Below are 22,695 nucleotides of genomic sequence, written 5' to 3' on the forward strand. Positions count from 1 at the left end.
AGCACATCGGCGCTTTGATGCAGTTTGTGTTTGAAAATGAGGAAAGTGGAGGACAAAAGATGTGCAGCAGGAGGACAGTCTGAAAGTCATGTTTTAAGAACAAAAATGTCCATCAAAGACCTGACACATGCATTATCCTGCAGCTGATCATCAACTGCATGATAGGTTTGAACTAAAAGCTTTTTGCTGGTGCTAAAATACTTTTTTATGTCTGTTAATCTGTGTTTTCATAGACTCAACTAAATAAATAAGACCATTTTCCTTGTGACAGACTGCTAATATCAAAGTGCCTAAAGATCCTCTTTAAAAATCGTGTCTTTGCTTAGTTTTCAGTTGTGCGCCAACGCAACCCCGGTTCATCTCTTGAGTTTAAGCCCCTTATTATGCCCGAATGATTCATAGGTCAGAGTTTAGCGACTCAAAACAAAACAAACAAAAACGCTGCTCAGAAAATGGTCAGGCGTAAAAACTGAAAATGTCTGAACAGAAAATAAGTGAACGTCAAAAAAAAACTCTAAAAAGACCTTCAACAAAGTTTGGAGGAATATTATATGCAATTAAAACAGATAAGTACGAAATTTACTGTACTTGAACTGGATCTATACAAGAATGCAGTTTTAAAGAAGAGAATCAAATAAAGTTCTTGGTAATTCATTAAAAAAAAGTGAATCAAGGTTATGAAGACACTAAATATGTTTTCTGTCTTTATTTACAGCATATTAGATGTACAAAACCTTAAAAATATACATAAAAGTATCGTGTGAAACAGGTGAATTGCTCAGTTGTATTTTACAGGACTTTTTAAACGTCTTTTTTTTTGTACAGCACCAGGATATCAGTCAGTGTTTTTGGAGTTCCTCGTGTAGTTTTTTCAATGATACAAACAAGTAATGTTGTGTTGAAGCTGTCATTATCCTATGAATGCATAAAAAGTAGTCATTTTCAGCTTTTACTGCTATACTGTTATACATTAGCATTTCACCTAAAACTTTTTACATCATATACAAAATAATCACCAGAATAATTGCTTTGTGGTGGAACTACCACTTTAGTAGTGCTAGTGTTCCCATTTAAACATTTGTGCTCTATTTGTTCCTGACATTTAGCAGAATTCCTGTCAATTATTCATCCCTACCAGGGAATGTAGCCTACTGGATGTTAAAACTAGATGCATATTCTATATATATACAGTATCATTGACATTCAGCTTCCATCATGATCCCCATCGACATAAAGGCCCCATGAAGTCAGCATGTGCATGATTAGGCGGCGTTCTAATATGCAGATGTGCACTTTGGGTTTCAATCCTGGTTTTAAAACCTAAAAAAAAGGCATGAAGTCATCAGAAAGACGTTTCCAAACAAACTGAAGATGTCCAGATTCCGATGCAGGTCAGTATATTCAGTTCCTCCTCACGACTCCGTTTTAAAGCTCGAGTTAAAAGTCCACTCGCTTCAGTCGCCCACATCTCCCCCTCAAGCCTGCGATCCGCTCCGAGTGAATTCAATGGGAAAGGAAAATTCCAAAAATCTTTTATGCTTTTAGGGGCGAAAGAATCTCAAGACTTTGGACCTCAGGAAGCGGATGAAGGATTTAGGAAACATTTCTTTAGATTCTTGTGGCGTGTAGTTGAAGAAGTTCTGTGGGTGAGCCAACACGTCAAACAGCGCCTTCATGAGCTTTTTATCCTGAGGAGAAAAACAGAAAGTCAAGATGGGAGCAGCAGTTTGCATTTCTACGTGTCTCCAACAAAGATCACTACAAGCCTCCTGGATACCATTTTTGTTTTGTTTATTTGTTTGTTTTCCTGTCTGAAATATGAAAAGTAAAATAATATAAGGACTAGCTTGCACAGATATCTTGTATTTTATACAAGATAGGTTTTTTTTAATTTATTAAGATTCCATCTATCAGACTTTATTTGAAAGAATAAACAATAAGCAAAGAGTCCATACCTTGAGAATTTCCTGGTGGTTCTCTGATGCGTACAACCTCCCATCTCTTACGATGTCTTCAATCAGTTCCTGGTAATCCTCTGAAACAAATCAAATCCACAAAAAGATCCTTAGTGTCACACATGAAAGCATCTATTTGTAACAGACGCAGGCAGCAAAGTTGTCTTCTGTGTTGAGGAGTTGTTACATGACAATGTTAGTTCATTTAAATTTAATCAATTAGTAAAAAAATATAGTCAGTAAACAATTATCAGGTATTTTCTGTAAGCAGATTATACTGTAACACACATTGTTGCATCTTTTCACTCCTCATAAATTACATGTTTGTGGACATTTTAGGACAGCAAAGCATCAGATCGTCATCAAGCTTATAAATAATAATAAAAAAAGTCTCTTCAAAGTCTGGAGCGCTCCTGGCTCAAACCAAAACTTTGGGCTCTGCTCTAAACTAACGATGTCTAATATGTCAGCAACTAGATAATCATACAAAAATGAGGCTGTCGTGTAAATAAAAAGGAAAGGGTGGTTCCCAAAGGTGGGGTCGGCACCCAACTGTGGGTCACAAAAGACAAGCCTGGGGGCCCTGAGATGAAATCAAATAAAAATAAAAAGTAGTTCCTACTAGCATATTTTCACTGTAACTGTTAGAAAAGATAACAATAGTCATAAATGTGGAAAAAAAGGGAGTATAATCTGAGTTTATTTTTGTTGTTTTGTAATTATGTCCTTGTTTGTCCGAAGCTAAAAAGTTTGGGAGTTCTTGCTCAAATGTTCAAACCTGAGGAAACATTTAATAGTCAGCATAAAAGGGTTTAAAGGAACAATCTAAACCGCATTAATGAAGTGTTTTGGTTTTCTGTACCATCATATGTGACATATGGAACCTGGAAGCCTTTCCCACTGTTTCCCTCGTTGGACTTGAACTGGATCCAGAGTTTCTTGGAGCGGGAGGTGAAGGCGATGGGGCGCTCGTACGTCTGACACGTCTCGTAGGTCGTCACAGAGTTGGGCAGAGCTGTGGGGGTCGAGACATGAACACAAAGGAAATCAAGTGAAACATTAGTGTTCTTTGTGATATCAAAAAGAGAAAAATTCACGTTGATTCTCTGTCAAATACAACTCCAGCCTCTGTGACGTAAAAACATATTCATTCTGCTCGGCACACACTGACAAAACAGACCCGTTCTCTTTACTTTGTGAGGTTTGTACCGTTAAAAACGTTTCCCCAAAGCTAAGCAGAACCAGTTCACGGTATCAGTCCCACCCACACATGAAACTCACAGCTTTTTCTCATTACTAAGTAGTCTCCACATTCGTCCTCGATGGGCAGGTAGATTTCAGGCACAACAATAAGGATCCGACGTTTGGCCGGTGGGTTTATGGTCCAAGTGCACTCAATGTTGGCCGGATAGTTCCCGGGGTAGTTTGGGGACTCGATGTAGCCGGTAAACTCTCCCAGCTGTCCACCACATTGTCGGTCTGTAAAGTCACACAGACATGTCAAATATTTCTTTTTTACTCTTAAATCAGGAGTTTTTTGCCACATGTAATCCGACATACTTTTGCACTGCATGATGCTGGTGGAGCCATCAAAGTCGGTGGTGGTATTTCCAGGGCAAGCCACGCAGTAGTTCTGGCCAAAGTCGCCTTGAAACGTGCCCGTCGGGCAGCGAATGCAGCGGTGTGTGCTGGTGTTGTAGTAATGACCGGGAGAACACTGCACTGCAGGAGCAAGAAGCAGAAACATAAGCTCGTTAGCTGATATAGTCCTCCAAATGTTCATTATAAACTCAGCTGGTTTAAATAGATTCTGCTATGTTATGCTCTAAAAAACTGCATGGTGAGCTATTTATGTTGTGCATAAAAAAGAACATCAGATCTTATTTATGTAGCAAAGAGCATACAGAAGCTGAAGAGGGCAGCAGAGTTCCTGTCAACACCAAAAGGAGCTTTGAAGACTTTATTCTCATGTTGAAGGGAAAAAAAATAGAATCCCAGCAACCCACAGATGTTTCACTTTATTTAATAAGTTTGACAAGTTTTCATAAACCTTCCCTGCTGTAAAAGATTCCCTCTGAGCCATCCGTTTGTGTTCAAAATAAACCAAGTGGGAGTTAATGGGAAACAATGACGGAGAACGCCCACACCTTTGGTCTCACACTCCTGAAAGGTGACAGCACTGCTGCGTTTAGTGACCAGGTTTCCTCCACACGGGAAGCAGGAAGTGCGGCCCACCTCTGGCTGGTAGGTTCCCAGTGGACAGGGACGGCAGGGGACGAAGCCGTCATGGGAGGATTGGCCAGGGGGACACTGACCTGAGAGGCACACAGATAAACGTTTGGTTAGACTGTGGACAGTTAAAACGGCAGAACTTCTGTCCAAGTTACGGTACTTTTAGAGCTGAGCAGAATTATTTTATGATTACAATATCATGTAATTATGAGATCATTCTATTAAGATAGCCACTGTGGTAGGAGGTGAAAGACACATTAAAGAATTGCCCCATTTTACCGGTTCCTCTCGCTCGGTGTATGTCCTGAGTGACTAACACAAAGTGGGCGTCAGTAGGACTCTGCTCTCCTTGTTTAGTCTGGCTCAGTAGATGGGATCTGAGTTTCAGCCACAAAGTGTCTCTGATAACAGCGTTCACAGCGGCTCCTTCGGCTTTTATTCTAGGCTAAAAGAAGCCTGAAAGTGTTTGTTCGCACCCCGAATCCAAATACATCTTCATCACCTGAGTTCAAGCTTCTTTGGGTTTACACAAAACACAACATCTGCCAAGGAGAGATGGTTATCACAGCAGCAGGGCTTCCTGTGGGGCTCTGATTCACAAAACACCTAATCTGCTCCCATCCTGACTTTATTGTCTTTTTCTGCATTTTGTTTGTTTTTTCTGTGTCGAGGAAATAAATCACACTGGATGAAGATAAGTAAAGTGAGACTGGGAAATTGAATGCTTGTCTTTTAGTTTTTTTCCATTAGCTTAAACCAATATTTCTATAGTTTTGTGCAGCAGGTATAGTTTTCAGTGCACTGAGAAGAGTAGATCTAAAGCACACATGGGCGTCTATCAGGTCAATGAAAAATCGGAAATCGCACAAATCCAAAATCGCTTCTTTCAGTGTGGAACTGGTTTTCGCAGTGCTTTTATTTTGAAGGCGAGCGGGTGTTTAAGTCAGCATCCTTTGTGAGCGCTGCAGTGTCGTAAAAATACAAAAACTGATACAAAATGTAGAATTTTAACAAGATAAAGACTTTAAGTGTTTATTTGCTGAAGTCAGTTGCAAGGCAGTGTGGACAGATTGTGGAACACAGAACGCTACTTTGCTTTGTTTTATTTTGTTAGCTGAATGCTAGTATTTGAAATGCTGCAAAAACATGCCTATTTTTTCCACAAATGTTTTTGACTATTCATAATTTACATTAAATATATAAAGTTTAAATTCTCAGTAAGACTGGTTTGGATTTTTATTGTCATAAATCATTGTAAATCCTATTTATAGATAATTATTAAATGTATATTTTTGGCAGCCTGTTGGTCCTGCCCTTTGCAACAGGCCCAATTCTGCATGTGTGAAAAATAGTTGCCTGACAAGAATAATTGATCTGAGACAATAAGAACTTTTTGTACATGTATCAAATCATTGAATTTCATTTTTTATTTTGTCATTTAAAGAACATTTTAAACTGATGCTTGCTGTAGGTGTTCTTTTTATTTCTTTCCACCTCAAAAATAAACAACACGCTTTAAGTAAGGCAATAATAATAAATCATTTATTGACTAAATTGTGTCTGATTATTATTAGGATTGCTTTTGTTTGCGGAAAACACATCCTTACCCCCGCACTCTGACAAGTTTCGAGCACCGACCACCTTGGACCCCTCTCTTCCTTCAGGTGTTGGACAGACCTCGCAGGACATCTGTCCCTCCTCATCCTGATACGTCCCAACTGGACACAGCACGCACCGTCCCTGATGTCCATCAAAGTATGTCCCGACACCGCAGCTCACTAGCAGATAAAGGAATTAAGATCAGCAAGATCAGTTTAAAACGTGATACGTCGGTGATTTAAACTAAAAAAGACAGAATGGAGCTGAAACAAATCTGGCGCTCAACAACAACAAAAAAAAAAAGATATGGACACACCTTCACACTAAATAACACTTAGGATAAGACACCCAAATCAGACTGTTATGCCTGAACTTGTAATTAATGTAATTAAGCAGACAAAACAGTGTCAGGGAGCGTTCAAGTATATAAAAAAAACACTTAAGAAGGGAAAACTATGTGAGATGCAGGCATGAATGAACACATACAGCAGTTTGCCCCATGGCTGCACGTAATCAAACACTTTTTACCACAGCGTGGATAAACACAACATATTCAGCAGTTAAACTGTATGACAAGACCATTAAAATAATTTAGACTTCAGTTGCCTCTCCCGTTTAATCAAGAAGGGCATGAAATGAATAAACACAATGACGAGTGTCGGGCTCAACACATCTTTACCTATACTTAACAAAATATTAAAAGAATCAAAATGACAGTTCAGATCTTTTATGACAGGTTCTGTGGAAAGGAGCCAAAACAGTCAACGTGTGAAAAGGGAAGCTGGCTTTGTGGCTCAAATATGTGACGTAGCGATGACATACAGTCTGTCCTTCCACCCAGCCGGGGGATTTGGAAGCCTAAACAACAATAAACAGATTCATTACAGAGGGGAAGACTGATGATGACACACAGCAATTTTACATTTAGTTTAAAAAAAAATCAGGTTAACCACAAAAAGCACTGAAACTGAGTTTGTCTACTATGTTTTGAAAATGGGATGAGAGACGTCTGTGTGCTCCAGGTCAACACAGCTGAGATCCACTCCACGCCTCTCCTGGTTTCACAAAGTTTGCTTCATTTCTGAAAAACTGACATCGACGCGGGACTCGGGCGGCTCGATTAGTGAATGATCCGAGGCAGCATTTTGTGGAACCGTTCTGAGAAAGTGTCATTTGTCAGCAGTTAGTTAAACAAAAGCAATCCATTCTGGTCTTTGGTTCGCTCAGACCAGCTGTCAGCTCGTCAGTCGGCTAATAGAATTAAACTCTTATTTCTCTGAATTCAAATTATTCGAAGAGCTATCTACAACAGGTCTTTTGAACCCCAATTCAAAAGATCTAAACTATCCCTTTAAGTTGTTTTTCTCATTGTGTAATATTGCAGATTTTTAAAGCTGTAATGCTATTGAAAGTTAAAGTACGTAAAGGGAAATTTGTGTTTTTATTATGTATTAAATCTTATTCCAAGCAGAAATGGTTGCTGTTTTCCAAAGAGCTGAGCACAATGAATCAGGAAGGAAACGTAAATGAATGAATGAATCAGTTACTTTCAACTCGAAACAAAAATGAAACTTATGCTACAATATAACATCTCAGTGCTCAGAAGAGAAACCTTTAATGCCTCCATAAGCCCCCTCACCTCTTTTAAAAGCAAACAGAAAAGGAAAATCAAAGGAGCGCGGCCCTCTTATCTGACAAAAGTGCAAAGCCTTGATTACAGGGACCGAAACTCAGGTCTGCTTTGATTCCTCCCGTTCAGAACGATGCCTTTAATTAATTTGAGAATTACCGTGTCTGTGTGATAGTCTGAAGAACTTGACTTAAACACAGAAGTTGATCTGAAACAAGAATAAATCAATTTAATCCTCTGGTGCAAATCGTGGCTCGGATGCAGCCTTTAAACTGTGTGTGTGTGTGTCTGTGTGTGTGTAGCTCTATTATACGTGGCTCAACAAACTGTTGGATTTTCATCTAAATAGTGAAAGTGTAATTCTATCAAGAGCAGTTCATTTTCGAAGGCTATTGTTTGTTGTGAAAGACCACGGGGAGCCATCAGCGCATTGTCCTCCAACAGCTTTCTTTTTTTTTTTTTTTTTGACAGAGGGAAACAGTGAGGGAAGAGGACAGAGTGAGAGTGAAAGAGAAGGGAAAATAAAAAAAACCTTGAAGCCTTTCAAATGCAAACAGCACTTCTATAGAGTCCTCGAATTGATGGCCTCAAAGAGGTTTAAAAGACCTTTCACCTCTATTCAAGTCCCCGGTTTTTGCCTGCTTGATGACATAGGAAAACACTCCGGTATCACAGCGGTAAGGAGCTGAACCCAATAAAAAGGGTCAGGTTTCCGAAGCCCCCCATTCTGCTCGGCCCAATCACTGCTCGCGCCCATCCAGCGGAGGCCCAAACAGCTGATGCTAATTGATTCCCATGGTGTGGCTGAAGTCAATTCTCTTTAGCAGTTTAGTGGCTGGGGGTCATGCAAAGTGGCCCCAGCTGGGAGGAAAGAGGAGGAAAAGGGGGGGCTGCAGCACTCAAACTGGCAGCTTGGATCACCAGCACTTCCTAAACATCTTCAGCATTAAACAAACAACAAACAGGGCGACGGACGTTCAGCATCAGTGACAAACTCTTCTGCATGGGTCACTTTTCGATAAAATCATTAAATTACATTCAAGCACACAAACTTAAAGTTCAAATAACTAACTTTATATAAGGCAGCCACATCTTTCGGGAATATAAGCTACGCTGGCAGCATGAATACGACGCAAGCTAAGCGGGGGAAATATATATTTTTAACAGAGCACGGCGTTTTCTCCGGATTCTCAGAAAGCCTGTGTTGTTGTTTCTCTCTGAGGGAGTGAGAACGAGCCCCAAATGGGCTTTTCAATGGAGTGGGCAAACTGAAAAGGACTAAAACGGCACTCTGCGCTAAGCCAGAGCGGGAGGTGGGGGGAGGTGGGGAAAAAATATAGCTCCTTTAAAGAGCTGGAGGTTAAGAAGAATGCCTCTCAGAACACCCCACCACCTCCTCCTCCCCCTCCTCCCCCTTTCTCCCCTTCCAAATTACATGTCTACACCCCTGCCATGGCCAGTAGACCGCTTCATGTTGACCTGAAAGCGTAGCGGGGGAGTACGTGTTGTTAAAAGATGGAAACAGAAGTAGCAAAGTTCAGCTGCAGAAACATTAAGTGTTAATCATGACGCCAGAAATAGTTTGGGACAGCAGAGTAAACATCTCCAGAGGCAAATTAAAGAGCGGAGCCTAGAAATTTCATCACCTCCAGCCTTCACATGTGGTGCTGAAGATCTGGCCAAACATCTTCAAAACTGCCACTTCATATATCACACAAAGCACATAGAGTCTGAATAAATATTTAGAAGGCAGGCACCGTTTTCCTGAGATGTTTCATCGAGCAGCAAACTTACCCGTGAGGCCTGAAAACAGGGGCCCAAAGCTGCGTCAGCCAGGAAAAACACAAGCCAGCTTTCAGCTCCTTTCCTGACAGTGTGTGCGGTCGTGTTTAACCAACAGTTTCTGCATCGCAGCTTGTATATAAAAACTGCACCGAGAGGCAACAGCAACCAGGAGACCACGCTCTTATCCCAGCGAGATGCTGGAAGATCTCACAGCTTGGAGCCCCAACAACAGCCTCTCTGTTCTCTCACACTTTTCCACTCCGGCTCGCTCGTTACGGCACGTCTGCCAACCTAATATGGCACTCATCTGGCAAACACCTGCACCAAATCTGATCATTAAACCTGCTGCTCCGAACAGATCACACTGGCGTGGCTTTAAGACGTGACTGTGGGTCTATTGTGTGTACGGTGATTACTCAGCGCCGGTGCCGCCTTAAAGTTAAAGGCCTAGCATTCCTTGAAGGAATAAATATCACAGCTTATCTTATGTGGAGAAATGAATGCCCGTTTTGATAAAACTTGCAGATCCTTTCTGCGGGTTTCATTAAAATGCCTTTCAGTGGCAGGCGATGATAAAAAGCGCATCACTGAATCAGACTCACCACATTTCCTGCCAACCAGCATCTGTCCTACCAGACAGTGTCCCGGCAGTTCTGCAGGGTGAGCCAGACTCCTGGACAGCTCGTAGTCGGCCCCAGCAAAGTGAAGGTGGAACTGCTCCCGGTTGATGGACTTCCTCAAGGTCCTGATGGTCTTCCTGAGCCTCTTCTCTGAACGCCGACGCACGCAGTTCAGGTCACAGCTCTCTGCTGAGAGAAACACTCGGTACCACAACTGTTTCGAATTTCATGCTCAATCCCCACAAAAACAAAAAGAAAAAAAAAAAAAACAGAACCACAAAAAATGTGTCAATTCAGGAAATAAAACAGAAAGCCCTTAAACTTAAAGCCCCACCGCCACCAGAGCCAAGTCAAAACAGGAGATACTTTAACATTTTGGTTTGTTTAGTGACAAACAGGCAGCAGCAAAAGGCAGATCAGACGGAGAATAAGAGGCAAAGGTTCACGAGCGGGCAGGCAGGAAGCGCAGAGAGACCAACCTGTTACCTCCTCAAGGTTAACGTCCAGCTCAAACTCAGCTGTGATGGAGAAGCCGTCCTCCATGCCGGCTCTTCTGCTGTGGCGGCCGCGCGCCCGCTGTCGCGCCGCGGAGGCGCAGCGCAGGCTCACGTAGCTGAAGTGGACGTTTTCCGTGAAGAGGAACCTGCTATCTGTGAACATCGGAGACAACCATGCCACAGATAGCAGAGACATCACGGCCACAATGAAGGAAACGAGTCAAATTTAGGACAAATGTCCCTTCGAGCTCAAATCATTTCGTTCAGGACATTATGGCTTCAACTTTTGGTTTTTCTAACTTTTATAGCTTCTTTAGACTTTTAACTTTATTTACATTTTTTCCCAATTAAAATAAAATGAGAACTCTTGTGTTTCATGAAATCTACTTTAGCATACTTGCCTTATTTTTACCTTTTAGCGACTGTTTTGCTGGCTTTAGATTCTATCTGTTTAGCTAATTTCAGCTAATTGTAGTTTTAGTCTCAATCTTTCTAACTTTACTCAGTTTCAGCTGCTTTATTTTCTTTGAAAATGCAATTTATCAAGTTCTTAAACATTTTTGGCCAGAATGCTGTAAAAGGTTGAGATCTCACTGACAGACATGTCTGAAACGATCAAGATTTCTTTAACAGCAAGTGACGTAAAAAACCACTCTGAGGCCCTTTGAGAGGCACAATAATCCTACAATCAAGAAGCCATTTGATTGATGGCTGGGTCAAACCCAACTAAAAAGGCTTTTCTATGGCTAATTACATCCTCCCCTGACAGTGCCAGACAAAGTGCTGCTCCGAGACATTCAAAACACTCAAAACCACATCACTTTCCCCACAAATGTCTTTCACGTTTGCCCTCGGTTTTTGGTTTCTTTGAAGCAGCTTTCAGGTCTGCTTTATCTTCTTTAGATGTTGGCAGCTCTTAAAAAACCCCAAAGTGTTTCTTGTAACCAGAAACATAAAGGAGCTATAATTCAGATGCTTGTCTCTGTGTCTTGAAGACATTGCTGGGTTGTACCTGAATGTGCCGGGTTCGAGCTCTCCCTGAGTTTCTCCTGACTTCGTTTTAAATTGCACTTCGCCGTGCCAGACCTAAAAGTGGCTGTGGTCTTAATGCGTGGAACCCGGGGCTTTTCTGGACCTGCAGTACAGAAGAAAAAAAAAACAGAAAACCTTGTCATTTGGATCTATTTATATATCAACAAGAAAAACAAACAGGAGCCTGAGCTGTTCCGGAGGTACGGCTTTTGTGTGACAGAGCAGAAAGACAGATGTAAATCTGCGAGGTTTTGTACTTGCCTAAGCAATGCGAGCCACTGTTGTTCTTTTGTACGCCAGCCAAGCAGGGCAGAGGCATTCCACAGGTCACCGTGTAGGAATCCTCCGTCCCTGAAAAACACACAAGAGGCCGTGACACACGGACCAACGCTGACAAAAGTTAGGGCCACAAAAGCCGAGGAAGGGAGCAAAGAGGAAGCATGTAGGGACACGATGAGTTGCTCTGCAGACTAAAGCTGACAACTGTTCACACAGCTGGACTTAAAGACCTTTTCAGAGACAAGATTCCAAACACTGATGGCTTCATCAATCAGATAAAAGTATGGCGTTCAGTCGTTTGGGCATGAGTTACTTTTATGTTGGTATTCCTCCCGGCCTCACGTCGATTTTTTTTCCTTCAGCGAGGATGGAGGGAACAAAACCTGCATCTAATATTTACCAAAAACAAACAGCATATTGCATCTCTAAAGGAGATTTTATTAGCCTATAAAGTGTTGTGGGCGTGTTGAAACATACAGATTGGGGATAAAAGCAGGCCTAGCATCACTTATCGTATCTCATATCGCCCTAATGTTTTCATGCCAGAGGTTAAGATTAAAGATGTTATGATGAGAGGGGATGTAACCATTCTGGTGTATTATATTGTTTTTCTTCTTGTTGAAACTTGAACAGCTGAGTTTTTATGTCTTCTTACATGTGTTTTATTCCACATACAGGATGGATACAGGTCATTTTATGACATGCTGAAAGTGATGTTTACTACAAAAAAAATCTAAGTATACAGTAAAACACCAGAACGCTCATTTAGACAAATAAACACCTTTAACTGCAGTCAGATTAACGTAAAGAGACACCTGTCTGAGAGGAGCTTTAGTGACTAATCAGTGCCTCTAACGTGCTTTCTAATAACATAATAATACACGTGACAATGTGTTATTATATCTGTCATAACTCAAATTATTCTTTCTCTTATAAAACATCAAGCAGCATTTTGTTCGTCTCAGCTTGAATAAAATCTATTTAGACCTTACTGACCAACTTGTGTGAATGAAAACTTAAAGACACCTTTCAAACACACACCTCCTGACTCCATAACGCTCATTAGCTCCTCGTAAATATTTAATTATTTAACAGAAAAAGAGTTAAAATGATCAACCCGATGGCACATCTGTTAAACTTTGCGTGTGGCAGTTAAACTACGAAAACAAGTTTTGGCTGCTTTTCACTCATTTTCTGAACAATTTTAAAAGGTTTTTTTTTGTGTGTTTTTGTTCTTTTCTAACTCCGACCTATGAATTTTTCTGGCATAAAAAGACTTAAAAGACAAAAAAACTCAAGGGATGAACCAGTGTTGAGTCAAAAACAGACAGATTCAGATCCCGAGGCACTTTGTTACCAGCTGCCTGTCAAAAAGACAGTTGAATCTATCATAACAATCTTAAATGTAACACAGTTTCATATATAAAACAGTATTTTAGTACAAAGAAAGTGATTCCCAAAGAACTATTAGCTGAACATTTGGCATAGTTGATCAAGTGTCGGGTCTTTGTTGGATTTTTTTTCCTGTATTCGTTAAAGAAGAGACTCTTCACCTCCTGTAGATGTCTTTTTTAAACCTGACACTTTTTTTTCTGGTCCTACACTTGTGTATTTCCTCATCTGTCGTGGTCAGGTACAAGGACTGGACAGAAAATGAGAGAAAAAGCAGCCAAAGTCCGAAAGACCTTCAGAAAGCTGGGAGAATTATGGCTTCAAACCACTTGAGAAGATTACAAGGAAGTCTGGCTTCTTGAAGCAAAATATAAAAGAACTAGGGACGGTTTAAAGTTGTTGCATAGTGTTGGTGTTTAAAAGGTGGATGAGGGGAAAACACATGAAGTGGAAGTATTCAGCGATAAGAGATCAGGCTGAACTCACCACTGCTGATGTGAACTTGAGACTGGCAGGTCAGAAAGCAGCGGTCCCCTCCCTGCTGCTTACTACAGTTCAAGGTGGCTTTAGAGGGGGGGTTTGCAGGTGTTAAACCCTCAGCCTCTAGATGGAAACCACAACAAAACTCAAAGGTAAAAAAGAATGTGTTTCATTGCAATACAGAGGAACGTGGACAAAAAAAAACACATGCGAGGATAGTTGCAACTTAGATGATTTTACTCAAGCAGAGAACTAAAGAGAAAAGGAAAACAACTCAAAGTATCTCCTGTTTTTGTCCCCCAAAATGCCTGACGTCATCGAACACATTTTCCAAAGAGACAAAGGAACGAGAGTGGAAGAAGGACCGACTTACTAATGCAGTCCTTTTTGTTCCAGTGCAGCTTATAGCCGGGACGGCAAGAGCACTCAAATCCACCCACGGTGTTCACACATCCGTGCTCACAACCTCCGCTGTTCATGCTGCACTCGTTTATGTCTGCGACCAAAAGCAGAACTTAGTTCTTTATCTACGGGACACAGAGAGAAGCCTGACATTTGTATGCTTTCTGTAAGGCGCTCATCTTACCTCCGCAGTGGGCCAGTCCGTACATGGTGTAGCCTTTGTTGCACAGGCACTGAAAACCACCAGGGGAGTTCACACATGTGTGATCACATGTGCGCTCGAAAAAACACTCGTCTATATCTGTAATCAAAATCAGACGGATGACATAATAGCAGGGCAGCCAGGTGTAATCTTCATCAGGAGGAATTCCCCCCAGCCGAACCACACAGACTGGAAGCTGCTTTAGAAGCCGAATTGTTTCGGGTTTAAAAGAAGCAAAACAGAGGCTGACATGAGCAGAACACAAGCTACAGGCTGAGAGTCAGCAGAACAGTGGCTGAAAACTTCAAGAAGCAGAACAGTTGCTAAATGCAGAGAAACGGAAGCCAAAACAGATGCTAAAATCAGCAAAACTGTGCCTAAAAGCTAAAAGGAGCAGAATGGTAGCTAAAAAGCTAAAAGAAGCAAAAGAAGACAAAAGTAGGGCAAGTATGCTGAAGCAAGTTTTTTTTTAAATTGAAGAAATCTCAGAGTATTTCTAAGGGCAATTTTGTTTTAAGTAAAGTTAGATATTTCCATCAATATAAAAGTTACAAAAAAACAAGTCATGGCACCAAATTCCCAAAAGAATGCTGACTCAGCATTTATATAAAAATGACTTTTAAAGAAAAATTTATGAGGATTTCCCAAATTTTACTACATGCAGTTACATTTATTTCAGCATCTTTTTTGGCTTTTCTGTTTAACAAAACAGAAAAATTCCTCTTTACATCCCAGTAACTCTTATCTCAATCATTCCCAGTGTTCTATAGACCTTGGCATATGTTTAAACAAGTATAAATAAACATATTTACCTTGGCAGGAGCGTTCATCTGACAGCAGCTTGAAGCCTTTCCTGCAGTGGCACTCAAAGCTCCCGATGGTGTTCCTGCAGAAGTGTTCGCAGCCGCCGTTGTGAAACTCGCACTCATCGATATCTGTGGGAAACAGGTGGCAATAAGCCAAACTCCCTTCACCGATTCAAAAAATCAGAGCTCCGGCGTGCCGCTCCTCTCTGTGACGGACCGGCAGTCTGACCTTTGCACGTCTTTGCATCCGGCTGCAGCGTGAAGCCGACGGGGCAGCTGCAGTGCACGCCCGTGGAGGTGTCCTTACAGGTGCTGTCGCAGCCGCCGTTGTTCACCGCGCAGGTTTCTGAAAGCACGACACGTACAGTTGAAACCAACCCTGACGATCGCCGCAGCAAAAAGCAAAAAGGTGGAGACGAGGAAGTAAGGATTTTGCCAGTGTTTGTGTGTCTGTCTGTTAGCAAAACATCTCCTGAACCACTGGAGAGATTTTATTGAACATCTACAGCTGTAATTCAACTCATTATGGCCGCCACAGCTGATTGACGATAGCCAAGACAAAAACATCCACAGCTCAGTAAATTTAACAGATAATGAGATCAAATTTGATGTGATAGTAGCTGAGAGTCATTCACAACACATACCGTACTCTGAGTGACACGTCATTACATGAGAGACTGACATAACTTTCAGCTATAACTCCATCATTTTTCTACTTAAACTGATCTCAGTCTGTCCAGCATAGAAAGCGGCGGGCGATATGCATTTCTTTAGGGAATGATGGGCTTTTTTTTTATATTGCTGATGATCATTTTAAAAGATTACAAGAACAACTGGCTCCTGAGAAGCAAAACATACAGACATTAAAGCTGACTCACGACTTCTTTTTGCTGTGTGAATGACTTTCAGACATTTCTGTGTCAGACACATCATTACAAACACAGACGATGCTCCCAAAACATGCAAATTCCCTGTAATTTTAAAATGTGACGTATTTTGATTTCTTTGGAAACACGTACATTGGCAAAAATGCTCTGAAAAACAACTCAGAAACAAGGCTTTCAGGTGCTTGTTTCGTTTAACCTGATGAGGAGCCAAAAGGCGTGACACGTCGAGTTAGCCTGAATCACAAAGCAATTAAATACTAACAATGCAGAAAAAAGAAAATTATTCACACGCTGCTCTTCCCTAAATAGAAGGAAACCGTGAAATTTACCACACTGTCACAAATGCATATATTCCAGGAGGGAGGCTGGAGCTGAAAGAGTCAGCATGGAGTTATTTCACAGTTTGCTCAAAAGACTGAGGAATGTTTCGCTTTACTCGACATCACTCGGCTTCCCGCTCCTGGCGGCCTCGCGTCACATAAAACACAATTATTCTGTTATTCTGGTTACCCATCGACAGTCTCCTCTTGACACGTTTGTCCACCTCCGTAGAAGACGTGGCGTTGTGGTCCGAGGACTCGGTGGTGACTTCATCTCGCTCTGCAGAGCACAGAACCAAACGTTAACCTGAGAAACAAACGGCCTTTTCTGTGAAACCGATCAGAGCCGAATGACTTGACTGGAAAAGCTGAAACTGGGACGTTACAGCTGAAAGAAGCAGAACACCAGCTGAAAGTAGCAAAATGTTAGTGAAAGCTAAATGAAGCAAAATGCTAGCTAAAAGCTAAGAAAACAAATGCCAGTTAAAATTAGCAAAACATTAGCAAAAGGCTATTTAAAAGCTAGCATTTGCTAGTTACCAAGCTACCAAACACTAGTTAAAAGTAGCAAAAAATTAGCAAAAGGCCAGTTAAAAGCTAAAAGTAGCAAAAGACTAGCTAGAAGCTAAAAGTAGCAAAAGGCTAGTTAAAAGATAAAAGTAACAAAATCCAAGTTAAAAGCAGCAAAACATGAGCAAAAGGCTAATTAAAAGCTAAATTAAGCAAAAGGTTAGCTAGAAGCTAAAAGTAGCAAAAGGCTAGTTAAAAGCTAAATTTAGCAAAAGGGAAGCTAAAAGTAGCAAAATGCTAGTTAAAAGCTAAATTAAGCAAAAGGGTAGCTAAAGCTAGCAGAAGGGGGCTGAAGGGTGTGTGAACAAACGGTGCTTGTAGCGGCTTGGTGTGTGTCAAACAACACAACAGATCAGAATCTGCAGCCAACATTGCATTTACACGCCTGGACCTCACACACACACACACACACACACACACAGGCACTGAACGAAGACAGATAACACACTATCTGACAGCTGATTCATATCTGTCTAATCTTCTGTGGAGTAAAACACCCCACGATTCATCAAGATAGACTCCACAACATAAAAGAAACTAATCCGTCCTGCCAATCTGCTTCCATTCAGGAAATCTTAAACACCAGAATGATACAACATCCAGCTTTCTTCTTTTATTTAAATGCTGAAAACATTTTTAAAAGACTGTATTTAGAATGTGATTGTTTTATCTCTTCATCGAGACACAATATAATTATTACTAATTTAATAAGATGAGGTACAAATACAAGCATAAGATGTAAAAGAAAACTACTCTTCAGTGTAATTAGAATAGTGTTGAGTTATACTATAATGTGTGTCATAAACTAACAAAAACCTAAATTTTCAACCATAAGAATCAGGTTGAATGATGATAATTTACACAACAAGCACAATATTTAAAAAACTAAACATGACTCCAAGTTTCTCAATGAATTCATCAAAATAAATGAAGTTTTTTGAGTTCTTTTCTTTACCAAGTTAGTGTTTAAAGTTTTAAAACTCAAAGTACTAAAACACAAACCTTTTCTTTTCTCCCTTTCTTTAAAGGGATAGTCTGGAGATTTCTGAAGTATCCTTCTGTCAAATAGTTACCAACAGCTTCTTCTAGCTCCTTCTCAAAAATGTCATATCGGTGTGAAAGAACACTGACTTCACTAAAATGAAATATCTTCACTTTTGTTGTGCTCTGCCTTAAAGAGGCAGGAAGTAAAGCGGAGCGTTTTGGATCAACCTAGTTTTCACCTTGAACCTGGAGTTCAAAACCTTCAAGGTCAAAAATATTCTTTCATCCAAAAATGACTGCTCGACGATGACACACAGCTGGAGAAATCTACTTGGATGCTTCCACAGTGTGCTCACCTACACATGACTTCCTGTCAGGTTGCAGAGTGTACCTGACGTGACACCTGCATACGGGGCCGTTCTCCGTGTCCTCGCAGGTGTGCTGGCAGCCCCCGTTGCCGTGGTTACAGGTCACTGCCATGCAAACGACACGCAAAGGCACAACAGTCAGGGTGCAAGCGCCTCAGAAGGCTGCGTCCCTTCGGCCTCAGTCCGGCGCACTTACGAATGCAGTCTCTCTGGTTCCTGGCCAGCTCGAACCCTGGGCGGCACTCGCAGGCCACGCCCCCTTTGGGACTCTCCCTGCAGATGTGGGCGCAGCCGTGCTCCTTATTCATACAGTTGAGGCCCTCTGGGACAGAAAGAGGTGCACAATGAAACTCCTGCAGTGACTGACCAGTTAAACACAAAAGCACACACACACAGATTAGTCCGGCATCCTCAAAGAAAGACACGGATTGTTCTCACGCCTTACACAATCCAAAAACATCCACCGGCAGGTTATTTTAGGTGACTTTACAGAGGAGGAAAATAATATTATGCAACCAGGACTAAAGTTGCCTGAAAAGAAAACTCCATCTACAACCCACTTGATACTGCTTTGAGAGGAGGCACAGCTCCATTTATATAGACGGGTCACAGCTGAGTGCTCAGGTCTGCAGGATTTACAAAGGCTGTCAAGACCCAATGGAGTGGAAAGGACTCGCATTTAGGTTGACTCCAGTCGAGATGACAAAACAAAGGCACTTCAGACTAATCTGTGACACAGACCGCATAGAGCCGGGTCTCGCAGTTATTAACTTATTTTGTCCTTCAGGACACAGAGAGCCTTTTCCCACAGCGTGACGGTGCTGAGACCTGCCCTCACCGCACCATCAAAATCTCATTTGGAGGTAAACGAATGGGAAAGTTTAGAAGATATTTTGAAGGGCGCCAAGTCAGCCGCTGTCCAGAACCCCAACGGATGTTTGTCATAACCTAAGATGAGAAAAGGAAAATGCCTACGTTCATGTTTCGTGTAAGAAGTGTAAAGAGAACCAACATCGAAACAAAAGTTAAAGCTGCTGCCAGTGGCTCATTAGGGTCACCATGGTAACCACGCACCTGTGTCTGTCACTCCCTGACTGCCAAGTTAACGAGAGGCAGAGAAACAAAAGGTGTGTGTGTGCAAACAAATATAAGTCAGCTCTTAAAAAGATCTCAAACCGTTTGGGGCAGACGATTCTGTATTCTCGGGGTATTTGAGAGAAAACCATAACTCCTAAAGCAGTGAGAGACACGGGATGAAAGAAGACAAAAATGTTTCCATGTATGACTTGTATATGTACCAAAAGCAGTTGTGGGAGTAAAAGTTTGTTTGCAAATGATTTGAAAATTGTAGAAAATTCAAAAGTTAGTTGAACATTCTGTAAAAAAATCATAAAACTTCTGCTGCAAACTTTGCCAAAGTCATGGATCACCAAAGGCCTTTTCATGTTTTTTTCATCTGTTTAGCCAAAATCCCATTGATTTCCATTGTTTGTTTGTTTGTTTGTTTTATTATTTTTTGCAGATTTCTCTGTTCCCAATGAAGCTGAATGCTTTGATGTGAAATGTTTCATTTCAAAGCCGTGCGACGAGACACGGGACGAATCTTTTTAAGATAACCGTAATAAGGCTGCTTCGTCACCTTTAATCTTTTCACATTACAAAGCAGTCAGGAGACGTAAACTTTCACAAACACTCATTGAAACTGGAGCCAGAAGTGAACCGGTCGCTGCTCGGGAACTCACCCACGGAGCGGTGGATGCATGTGTGCTGGTTGTCGCTGAGGAAGAAGCCCTCCTTGCAGCGGCACTCGTAGCTGCCCGCGGCGTTGACACAAGTGTGCTGGCACCCTCCGTTGTTGAACTCGCATTCATCCACATCTGCAGGACAGCGGGATGATTGCATTTCTAAACACTTTGTGGAAAACTCTGGGAAAGCGTTTCCTTTTTTTTTTTAAATCACAAACAAACTTTTCACCCGTGTAAATCCAACACAGCTGTTTTGCTCGGAGTTATAAACACCGCAGATGCAGATAATGTTTATTAGATGAGTCTGGGGATCTTCAAACACAGTCCACACTCACTCTTCCAGATCAGATGTGACGATTCAAGCTCTAAAAGTTGGTCTTACCCAGGCAGTTGTGGCCGTCGTGGGCCAAACGGAACCCGTCGTAGCAAGTGCAGCGATAATTTCCAGGAATATTGTTGCACTCGTGTACACAGCCACCATTGTACTTCACGTCACATTCGTCAACGTCTGGGAAGTAAACACCAGGTAAATAAATAAAGTCCGGCCGTTCAAAAACAGAAATCAGACAAGTGTGTTGACATAGTCTATCTCGGAGACAGACAAACAAAACTCTTAAGCACAGCTCTGTGCAAAAGTTTCAAACCACTCCTCATCTTGTAAATGTTGATTCAGCATTCACGCTATTGTTTTCCTGTTTAAAGTTTCTTCTGCACTTTCTTTTGGGCTGTAAATGCTTTCAACTACACAAATGAACTGTTTATATAACAAAACACTGAGCTCAGGACATTACCACTATGACTTTTTGTTACTTTCATCTTGATTGAAATCTACTTTAAAGTGATTCCTTCATGTTTAGCTTTTAGTTTTTTTCCATCTTGGCTTCCATTTCCTGTTTTGCCAGTTCTGGTTTTAACTACAGTTTTTTGCTCATTTTGGCTTTTAGCTACTGTTTTCCTAACTCTGACTGCTGTTTTGCTAGTTTTAGCTTTTATTTTTATTGTTTTAACCACTTAGTCTCAGCAAAATTTTCAGCATCCACATTGCTTTTTCACAGAAAATGTTCTTTTTTTTAGTTTATTTATACTTTGCTTACAAAGAGTCATATTTTAAAGTGGTTTTGATAAACAGTTTTCCACGCTTCCTGAAGGTCTTTCAAAGTTTTCCTTAGATTTCAGCTGCTTTTCCACTAAGTTTTCAGACCCGTTCTAGTACCTGACCATGGCAGCATGTTGTACTGTTGGATTTAAAAACTACGTACAGCAGATGAACGGAATCTGAAAGCTGTGTTGTTAAGAACAAACACTTGAGAGATGCATCATTCTTTGGTAATCATCTGCTATAAGTCAGATTTTCAGTTAATCGCTCATTAGGAATTACCTAAATTACTCTTTTCTGTCTGTAAAACTGTTATCTTAGGAAATTTTCAAAGATTCAACTAAAGAAATTGGAGCAAAATGGATCTTTATGCTGGTAACAAAGTACTCAAAAAAGAGATATTTAAAAAATAGTTAATTTGCCCCAAAGCTGTCTGTTACACGTCAACAGAATAATGGTCCATCTCTTGCATTTAGGAGCCTTTTGTAAGCCTGAATGACTCAGAAGTAAGAGTTAAATGAGCGGAAGTTCAAAAGCCAAACTTTGAAAGACCTACAGAAAGTCTAATCAAGACTATTCTAAAAATGTATAACAGTTTGTCTCATTAGAGGCAGAATAAAAAAGAAATAAAGAGTGGTTCGGGACTTTTACGCATTGCTGTATAAGCCCTGAGAGGTCAGATGTGTCAGAAAACATTCAAGCTTTGAATCCACCCTCACACACAGCTTAAAAGCTCAGGAAACAGACTTTACCTTCGCAGTGGTTTCCATCTCCTTTAAAGCCTGCTTTACACGTGCACTTGTACGAGCTTTGGGTAGTCTGACAAATAGCATCAATGTGACAGCCATCACTTCCCTCTGCGCACGGATCTGCTGAAATCCACAGCTGAATTAGTTAGTTTAACCACAGCTCTCCGGGAAAATGCCAATCAGTATCTTAAGAACTAAATGTGCGCTTTAATGTTCGGATATTCTCAGGCAACAAGCCACAGAAACTCCCGAAACATGTTTTTTTACTGTTAATACCAGCCTACAATAGTTTGTAAAACTTAATTTAAAAAAGTTAGATGTACACAGAGCTTAAACAAACTGCTGCATCAATCATTTTGCATTTAAAACAAAAACCTGCAAGCTTTAAAACAAAAAGTAAAAGTGGTTAAAAAGAAAAAGGAGCGCACTCCTAAAAGCGGTGCGTAACTGGAGCTTTCCTGACGAATGGAAAACAAAACACAAACACATGTACACTCACTACAGTCCCACCTCGAATCTCTGGAAGCGCAACGCTTTGGCGACTATTTAACAAGAGCAAAAACAAACAAAAGTTCCTTGCTGCCCAAAAAGCTCCCATGGTGATAGGATCCAACTTTGGAGGTCTTCTCAAAAGGACGCGTACGCACTGAAGTCGTGACGGAGCGTCCGCCTCATTTTCATTCTCTGCTGTCAATCTGCCTCACAAGGGGCTTTTGAAAAGAGAAAGGAGCGAGTGACTGAGAGAATGAGGGCGTGCGTGCGCGTACACACGAGAGCGGGAGGAAAATCGCCTCTAAAAGCGCCCCTGAAGCGTCAAGAGAGAGACATTTAATAACCGGAAGTAATGGGCTCGTGACTAAAACCGTACGTGTCTCAGGAGGCTTTTATTTTGAAATTCAAGACCGGAAGTTTTGTTGTTGTTGTCTGAGTAAAGTTAATTAGGACTATAAAAACAAATTTTCTGCATCATGGCTTTTTGGGTGTCTCCTTGATGTTAAATATTAAGCATGTTTGTATCGCAAGAATAACATTTGTTCGTATTAGCTCAGCTACTAGCTAGATAGT

The 22,695-nt window shown here is 41.1% G+C and overlaps 1 protein-coding gene across 5 annotated transcripts; it reads right to left on the bottom strand.

Annotated features, from left to right (window-relative positions):
- Window positions 1-691: 691 nt before the first annotated feature.
- Window positions 692-22,449, bottom strand: scube2 (signal peptide, CUB domain, EGF-like 2). 5 transcript variants are annotated; one of them, XM_017405304.3, is made up of 23 exons: window positions 22,141-22,449; window positions 21,634-21,750; window positions 20,168-20,293; window positions 19,783-19,917; window positions 18,237-18,362; window positions 18,029-18,145; window positions 16,309-16,398; window positions 15,141-15,257; window positions 14,918-15,040; window positions 14,088-14,204; window positions 13,875-13,997; window positions 13,508-13,624; window positions 11,612-11,701; window positions 11,331-11,453; window positions 10,301-10,471; window positions 9,804-10,010; window positions 5,795-5,965; window positions 4,103-4,270; window positions 3,516-3,677; window positions 3,237-3,434; window positions 2,818-2,970; window positions 1,956-2,035; window positions 692-1,688 (listed from the first exon to the last, which is right to left on the bottom strand). In XM_017405304.3, the coding sequence occupies exons 1-23, from the start codon at window positions 22,226-22,228 to the stop codon at window positions 1,542-1,544; spliced, it is 3,066 nt and encodes a 1,021-aa protein (XP_017260793.1). In that variant the 5' UTR covers window positions 22,229-22,449; the 3' UTR covers window positions 692-1,541. The 5 variants fall into 5 exon arrangements, with proteins under 5 accessions (XP_017260793.1, XP_017260801.1, XP_017260787.1 ...); XM_017405312.3 differs by having other exon boundaries at window positions 9,804-10,007; window positions 21,634-21,753; XM_017405298.3 differs by having other exon boundaries at window positions 21,634-21,753.
- Window positions 22,450-22,695: the final 246 nt, after the last annotated feature.

Source organism: Kryptolebias marmoratus, linkage group LG15, assembly GCF_001649575.2.
Source record: "Kryptolebias marmoratus isolate JLee-2015 linkage group LG15, ASM164957v2, whole genome shotgun sequence".
In the NCBI taxonomy this organism is placed as follows: domain Eukaryota; kingdom Metazoa; phylum Chordata; class Actinopteri; order Cyprinodontiformes; family Rivulidae; genus Kryptolebias; species Kryptolebias marmoratus.